Source organism: Neofelis nebulosa, chromosome 11, assembly GCF_028018385.1.
Source record: "Neofelis nebulosa isolate mNeoNeb1 chromosome 11, mNeoNeb1.pri, whole genome shotgun sequence".
Lineage (NCBI taxonomy): Eukaryota > Metazoa > Chordata > Mammalia > Carnivora > Felidae > Neofelis > Neofelis nebulosa.
The window spans coordinates 4254700-4263790 of NC_080792.1; the positions used below are offsets into that span (position 1 = coordinate 4254700).

The 9091-nt window shown below is 40.8% G+C and overlaps 1 protein-coding gene across 3 annotated transcripts in view; it reads right to left on the minus strand.

The window, feature by feature from the left end:
* ZNF407 (zinc finger protein 407) overlaps positions 1-9091 on the minus strand; it is a 456703-nt gene that overhangs the window by 174613 nt on the left and 272999 nt on the right. For all 3 annotated transcript variants that reach the window (XM_058691802.1, XM_058691804.1, XM_058691803.1), the window contains exon 6: positions 6976-7059. In XM_058691802.1, coding sequence (XP_058547785.1) covers positions 6976-7059 — 84 coding nt within the window. The remainder of the gene's footprint in view (positions 1-6975; positions 7060-9091) is intronic.

Genomic DNA, 9091 nt, shown 5'->3' on the forward strand with positions numbered 1-9091 from the left:
GTGGAAGGGACTTAGGATGCCCAAGGCCTTGCTTTTGCCACCCTATAACAGGAATGCCTGAACACGGGCAAGGGCGCGCACTGGCCTATCACAAAGATGAAAAAGGTGCACACACACCAGTGGTTCTCATCAAGCTCTCCCAATCAGTAAAGGCAAAGCTTCTTAGATGCAAAATAATTATGTGGTTTCACACAGATCGTCGATTTAACATAGAGATACCATTTAATAGATCCTAGAAGGAAATATTCGATTTATTCTTGTAAAAAGAAGACCATATGGAAAGAAGAGCAAATTGTTGCAGCTGAGAGGCATTTTTGTACCTTTCAGCCATTTGTTCTTAGGATAAGGCTCAACTATAACACCCAATCCAGTGGTCACGCAGGTCAGCTTGGATAACTTTGTTCTTGGTTTCCAAACTGCTGGTCAAGTCACTTAAATTGGTATAGACAATGCAACTATACTGAAGTGACTTATACAAAGATTCACTTTCATGATGATGGTGGGTTTTGCTTTTATTTGAGACGGTATACGATCTTCATCTTATGTAAGGCTAAAGAAAACAGGTCTACCTCTTCAAATTTGATACAGGAGTATGCCAGGTCGTAAAAACATCGACACCCCCACAAAAGGGTGTCTGAAAACTTTCACAGTCATTGTAAGAAGCGAATCGAATCGCTCAATGAATTCAATGCAGAGCATCTTGACCGCACACGAGGGTCACACGGCAGTTCTCACGGACGACAGAAACACACAGTGATGCGCCATCTGTGTTAAAACACACGTGTTGTTAACTGTTTCACCACTCTGAAGTATCTACGCTGACCATACCGGGCAGAACGCAACTACCACCACAGTCAAGACAAGGAACACAGCCACCCTTCTGCCAAAGGTTCCTCGTACCCCTCTCTCTCTTCTGGCGCAGAACATCCTCAAGCAAACTCTCACGTGCTTTCCGCCACCGCATATTAGCGTTTTTCCAGAGGTTTACACACGTGGAGACATACAGTATGTGCTCTCTCTCGTCTGACCTCCTGTCAGCGTTATTTTGTGACTCACTCGTGTTACTCCAGGTGTACATATTCGTTTCCGTTGCTGAGTAGTAGAGTAGCATCCCGCAGTGTGAAGGTGCCTCAATTCGTTTCTCCATTCGAGGACATTCGAGCTGTTTTCATTTTTGGGTGTTACAAACAAAGCTGCTATAAATCCTCATGTGCAAGTCTCTGCTTGGACAGGCATCTCCTTTTCTCTTGGGCAAACACCTAGGAGTGTGCTGCCGGGCCACTGGGAAGGTACACATTCATTCTGTAAGGAACTGCCAAATTATTTCCCAAAGTGGTGTCTCCCTTTTACATTGCTGCCAGCTGTGCAGGAGAGTTCCCACTGCTCCAAATCATCACCAGGACACGGTATCATCAATGTTTCAAAACTGTACTTCTCTAATCGCGTTGAGGAGCATTTCATGATTCCATGTGCTTCTTTGCCACATATTTATATACTTTGGTGAAATGTTTGTTCAAATCTTTCAACCCTTTCTTTATCTTTTCTTTTCTTTTTTTCTTTTTTTTTTTTTTTTGATAGGGCGAGGGAGCACATGTGCAAGCAGGAGAGAGGGGCAGAGGGAGAGAGAGAATCTGAAGCAAGTTCCATGCTCAGTGCAGAGCCCAGTGGTGCAGGGCTCAATCCCACAACCCTGGGATCATGACCTGAGCCCAAATCAAAAGTCGGCTACTCAATGAACCGAGCCACTCAGGCACCCTTCATTCAGCTCCTTTTTAATTGGTTGGTTGTTTCTTTATAACAGTGTTTCTAACTTATATATTACAAATACAAATCCTTTATCATATTCGTGATTTACACGTATTTTCCCCCAGTCTTTGGTTTGCCTTGGCATTCTCTTCACAGTTTCTTTCAAAGAGGAAAAGTTAATTAATGTATAAAGTTATTAACCTGTCAGTTTATAATTTTTCAACTTACGTGTTTTTTGTTTTTTTTTTTCACTTACGCATCAGGCTTTTGATGTGATATCTAAGAAGTCTTTGGTAATCTGTGTTCACAAAGATTTTTCTCTTAAATTTTCTTCTAGACTTTATTTAGTTTTGAGTTTTACATTTAGATATGAGTAGTTTTGAGTTAAATTTGTACATGGTATGATATGTAGAACCAAGTTCATTTTTACTGTGGAAGGATAGCCAATTATTCCATCATTACATACTAAAAAGATTAAAATGCCTTTTTTCTTTTGTACAAAAAATCTATTCACCATGTAGATGTAATCTCTATTCCGTTCCACTGATAGATTTGTCTTTGATGATGCCGATGCCAGAATGACTCGATTACTGTAGCTTTATAATAAGTCACAAAGTCAGGTAGTATAAGTCCTCAGGTTTGTTCATCTTCCTCAAAGTTGACTATTTCAGATCGTTGATTTCCATATGAATTTTAAAATCTGCTTGTCAATTTCAGAAAATGAAGAAGCTTGATGGGATCTGAGTCTCCTGACTCTATGAACATGGTATATCATCCTACTTGGGTCTTTAATTTCTCTTGGCAATATTTTGCAGTTTCCAACGTAGGGGTTTTGCACATCCTTTGTTAGATTTATCTCTAAATATTGTACCTTGGTCTCAAACAAGTGACAAATACAGGCATAGATCTCTTCTGTTCCATGCATGTATCTGTGTACCTTTATGCCAATACAATACAGTCATGATTATTATAGCTATATAATGAGAGGTCAAGTTAGGTAGCGTAAATTTTCCACTTTTAACATAATGGATTCAAGTGGTCAAACTACTTAAAGATTTTTTTTCATTAAGCACATACACAAATATATCCTGATGTCTTCTTACTCCATTCAACCTAGTGTTTGAAAATGTGTGGCACCATAACTCACTGCTAACTTGTTTATTCTAATAGCCTTGGTAGGCATCTTTAACCTAACCATTTTTCATAGAGTTGGCAGGAATCTAGGAGGGTAAAGGGTGATACTATGGACTCACTGAGTTCGTGGTATAAATGAAAGGTCATCTTTAAAGTTCATTTTCTTGGTTTGGAGGTTTAACATAAGAACTTAAAAAACATGGTTAATGTAGCTTATTTCATTTAAATTTTTATGACTTTTTAAAAAAAAATTTTTTTTTCAACGTTTTTTATTTATTTTTGGGACAGAGAGAGACAGAGCATGAACGGGGGAGGGGCAGAGAGAGAGGGAGACACAGAATCAGAAACAGGCTCCAGGCTCCGAGCCATCAGCCCAGAGCCTGACGCGGGGCTCGAACTCACGGACCACGAGATCGTGACCTGGCTGAAGTCGGACGCTTAACCGACTGCGCCACCCAGGCGCCCCAAATTTTTATGACTTTTTATGTGACATGATTTAAACTTAAAAAAAACACTTTTAAATGAAAATGTCATAGTCTCTAATATTTTAATACCTTGAAGTTCATATTAAGCAAGAATTATACTGCAGTGAACTATGAGTTGTCATTTCATACCCAACTTGACAACACTGAGCCACTGTAGATTAAATTGTGTAATACTAAGAAATTTTGAGTTCTATACAGGCCGACAGAAAAAAATATAATGCTACCAAAATATGCTACATAAAATATTATGCTTTAACAAATAAGTAAAGAAGGCTCAAGCATGTCTCCTCTCTTGGTAGACGAACTCCATGTCAATTTATACAAACTACAGTGAAATCTGTACATAATGTTTAATTTGTAACTCATTCATCTTGTTACATGCCCAATGCTACTGCTGACATATGTTAATTGGCATTTTTTTTTTCAATCCATAAATGATCATTTCTTCAGGTAATTTCAGGGAATTTCTTCAAGTAATTTCTTTTTTTTTTTTTTTTTTTAATTTTTAATTTGAGAGAAAGAGAAAGAGAGACAGAGCATGTGTGGGGGAGGGGCAGAGAGAGAGAGAGGGAGACACAGAATCCGAAGCAGGCTCCGGGCTCTGAGCAGTCAGCACAGAGCCCGACGTGGGGCTCCAACCCACGAACCGTGAGATCATGACCTGAGCCGAAGTCGGATGCTTAACTGACTGAGGCACCCAGGTGCCCCACCTTCAAGTAATTTCTTTAGGAGAATATCCTTCTGAAATACAGATACAGAAGTAGTTCTTTCTTATTGTTGTTGTTGTTTTAGTCTCAATATATAGCCAGAGAAATAAATGCACCTTGTAGGTTGTAAAATTTGAAGACAAAAAAAAATCTACAAATTTCAAATAAGAATTCTAGCTTGCTAATACTTGTTAATGCCTGAAGTGAGATAGGTACTGTCATACACTTGTTAAGGAGTGATCAAAATGATTTAGTGCATTGGGAACAGTCCTTCTGAATCCTTTGTCATTCTAACTCCAGAAAGATGAGTAAATCCAAGAGTAAGGCAATAAGTACTCTGGAACAGTGCTATCTCTAAGTCAGTAGGGCTCCCTGTCTACACCCTACTCAAAACAGCAGAACAAAGTGAATGTCCTTTCCTCTTATTTCCCCTTTTATGACATAACAGTGCACGCTGAATTGTGTTGCTATTCACCCTCTCCTTTATGAGCAACAATCTTGGCCAAAATAACCATTAAGGAATGTTCTGCATCTTAGGTACCTCTGACGGGGAAGTAAAAGAACATCCGAGGGGGAACACCAGAACGGCTCTGGATATAGAGCACTGCCCTTTGTGTGTCAACAATCTGTCAAAAAGGCTGCACACTCCTCATGGAAACTCACACTTTGCGTTCCTTTGGGCAGGCTGGTGGTTATTAAGCTGGCCAAGACTCTTCAACTCCACGTGAGGATTTGCTCCTGTGCCCTTGAATCAAGGGTCTCTGACAGGTGATAAAAGTAAATCTTGAAATGGAAGATGTTTTGTGTCAGTCCCTGGACAGTCTGTATTGCAGCAGGGAATTATTTACGCCATTTGGAACACTTTTGATACCTATCCCTTTCCAAGCTGATTGTAATTTGCGTGGGCACTCTGTGCTAAAAAGGTAAACCATGTCAAAGAGGAATACATCGGAGAAATATAGATTTCAAATGCACCACACAATTCCGGCCTTGGGGGAAAAAAAAGTTGCATGTTGCTTAAATATTATAAATCCGGCATAAAAGTGAAGGGCGTAGACGGAGTTGTACTAAGCTGTTTGGCTGAAGCCAACAGTGTTAAGAACTGACTTTGGTATTAAAGAATCATGTTTGATTTGTGCCACAGAGGCAGATAAATGCCACAAAGACAGATGCCTCTGTCTGTGAGACATTGTCCTATATGGTATAAAGTTAATAGCAAAGTAATAAGGAGCCTCTGGACCTGACATAAAATATAAAGTTGTGCCTCCTCAACGCAGGCTTCGTGATCGATCACCTGTAAGCGCCTGTGATCACAGCACGACTGTCCTCACTGCAGGGGGCGGGGGGAGTGCTGCCAGGCTGGCACAGGTGGTGCACAGGAGGCTCTCCTGGTCCCCAGGCCACAGCGGGGTGTGACCGGCCGAGCAACAGTGACTCCGATAGGAACGTTTCGGGCACCGATAAACACGCTTCACCGCATGCGCACGCTTTCAACTTCCAAGACGGCCACTGAGGATGACTGCCGTCCACAGGGCCCCTTCTGCCATCTCTTAAGTCACTGGATTAAAAGAGTAGGTAGCTGCAATAAACTTGAAATGGGCTTTCACATTACAAAGTTAAGTGTGTGTCTCCAACATCATGTGAAACACTGGAAATTACACTCAATACTAACTCTAACCTCATACGGAGACGGAAATCATAGAAACTGAAGATCTAGAAGAAATGGCACTAATTTTCATGGATCTTAAAAACACTATCCTGGGCATTAAAGCTACCTACGGCTTTCCGTTAAATATAACATATTAAGATCCAACATGTACCACAGAACGTATTTTGTGTATCTTCATTTCACGCCAGCGGGAGTGTAATGGCCAAACCACCCCTGTCATGGCCCCCCACACAAAAGTACATTTAGTTACAAATCATGTTACCACATGATTTATCATCTACACGAGGTCACTTTTGATAATAAAATAGTTCTATTAATAACTAGAAGGGACAGGGGCTGCTGGGCGGCTCAGTCGGTTAAGCATCTGACTCTTGATTTTGCCTCAGGTCATAATCTCACAAGTGTGAGATCGAGCCCCACGTCTGGGCTCAGCACAGAGTGTGGAGCCTGCTTTTGATTCTCTCTCCTCCTCTCTCTGCCCTTCCCCACCTCGTGATCTCTTTCTCTCAAATAAATCAACTCCAACAGATCATTAGGAGGGAAAAGGCCGTAACAGTACTGTCCCAGACACATAGAACTTATAATTATTAACATAATTACTTATAAATCCGAGTAAGTAATCAATTTTACTAAATATTTAAAACTGTTCATTCTTAAGTGTTCCTAACCAAGGCATCTATTTTATTTTGCTGAATCATAAAGAATAAACATCATAAAAACGAATCCTCTTGAATGTCACGATCTACTTCTGTTGCTGTCCCTTCCTAACGGCAAGAACAGATACGGTGATGACCCTACAACCACACCCACTGGCCCCAACTGTAGAGGGACTGTGGGCTCCAGGGTCCAGGTGGTTAGGTGGGCGGAGATGTAGCCCAGAAGGCGGGGCTGCAGGTAAGCAGGTAGCCAGCTACAGGGTAGGGGCAAGCACAGGAAAGTCGGAGGGAGACACTGAGGGGAGGGGGCACGTCTGAGAGCAACCAACCCCCAGCCTCACCCCCAGGCAAAGTCTCGGCTGCAGGGAGGAAGCCTGGTGCGTCCGCACTTTCTACGCAAGCTCTCTGTCCTCCTACCGAACACAAATTTACAGAGGGCCGACTTTTCACATGCAAAAAACAGGTGAATTCACATGTTACTCAAAGAGAGTTTTCAGAGACCCTCAAGTACACGGATTTTCCAAAAACCGAACAGACAATCAAGGGCCGCGGACGGACGGACGGACGCCCGAACTGACCTGTGTGCTGGCGCCGGTGCTTGGTGAGGGCGTGCCGCGTGCCGCCCGCGAAGCCGCAGAGGTCACACAGGAACGACTTCTCGCCTGTTGCAACAATAAACAGATGAGGGACTGCGGAGGTCACAGATCATTAAAACATATCTATCAAGGCTTTCAGGGTTACTAATTCCTCCAATCAAATGTTTCCATGTAAATATGTCAAATGGGAATGAAATTACCACTGCGGTTTATTGACTGTGATAAAATCTGAAAAGCACCACTGAACATAATTACATACTTGTCAGACCCATAAAAATTAGCTTTATTATCAATGGAATGGTTTTGTACAACTTCATTTCTGGTAGATGTCTTCCAGATGGGGCTGCTTTATGCACTTGAACAGTTTTTATGCATATCCTGATTTTTTACAATTCCCATACATCTGGCCTTTCTGAGCTGAGTAAAGATTGCTTGGAATAGTTAATATACAGTATCTATGATTCTGCTTAAATAAAGCATATTGAATTTTCCAACAACTGGAGGAGACTGAATTGGTTTTACCTGATTCTATCAGGTTCTTCCTTAATGACTTCCTACTTAATAATATGAATTAAATGGTTTCCTTGAGCATACTGAAGATCCCAAGTAACAATAAAATCTGCATTACTCAGTACCAATAACAATCCAGGGCTGTTTATGTTTCTCAAACTTTCATGGCATAAAAAAGGAAGTCTAGGGATTGCTAAAGAAACCGTACAGAAACTTCAATTATTCATCTTTAATGATAATTCTGGACTGAAAACCTCTGCAACAGCTAGAGACAGATTTGGTAGCCGCAGTATTTGTTTAAAGTGTGTAAAATGCTCATTCCATTTTAGCATTTGCACACAAGTGAACATCCTCCCCTACAGTTTATAAATGCGATCTATTGTTTTCCTGTAGCATGTTTAGGCGGTAGGTGCTGGCGAGCTGGGAAGTTTACCCCACGAGGCTCAAGAGGAAGGGCCAAGGAGAATAAAAATGGTAACCGTGGGTAGATATGGGGGAATCATGAAATACTTTTCAGGAAATGAAACAAATCATTTGCATCTATTTTTATGTATTTTACTCATTTAGATGTTTAATGCAACAAGTCTTTCAAGGGTTTTGCCCGAGTCAGCTGGCTTTTGTCCTAAAACGTTCTGGCGTATCATAACAGAAATTCAGCTTGATGTGTTTTGGAAAGGGTGATTGCCTTTGTGAAGTTAGAAAAAACAAAACAGTACATCTAGGAAGGCAGAATAACTTCCATAACCAAAAGAGTCTTCCCTTTACTTGAGAGCATTAGTAGCTGTTCTCATTTAAACGAACATGTAGTAATAAAGAAGAGTTTGAAACCAAATTATGCTTCCTCTCATTTCCCAATGGTATATGAAAATGTTCACTGTTAGCATTTACAAAATAAAGTTGAATTTAAATATTTCCCCTATCTTTTGGGGGGGTTAAGTTTGTCCCCTGGCATCATCATTTCAAGATTTTTAAAAAAAAAAAGAAAGAAAAAAGAATAGAGTAGATGGCTATGAAGAATAAAGTTTAATTATAATCACCCATTTAAGTATTTAATCAATTTGGAATATAAATCTTCCCAACTAGTCGTAGTATCAGTTCAATAACACCGAAAGTAGACTTCTTAAAAATCCCATACAATAACTTGCTCGTTAATATTAACATACTACTCTACGTTGAGGCAAAACTGTTCTCTGCGCTGTATTCAGCAGCGATGTTGTGGGCGCTAACCTCTGGAGTGTGTGCGGGTCGCAGCCGGGCACGCCCCGGAGCACACGTGTGTGCCGTGTGGTGTCACACTGGCAGTGCTGGTGCTGTGCCCTCCAACTAGTGAAACCTCTAACGAGGAAAGGGTATTCTTCCTACATTCAGATGCAAGAAAACTGTAATTCCTTCCTCTCATTTATGAACTTCTTGGTGACCTGTATCTTTCTTTGAAGAACAGGAAAACCCTCATGAGATTTATGTTTTGTACAGGGACATATGCTGCACGTACATATTAAGTTCTATTCCATTTCCTGTTTTAAGATATGTATAGGCACAAAGACAAAATTATTAATTTTCAATGTGATTCAATTCTAGACACATTAGT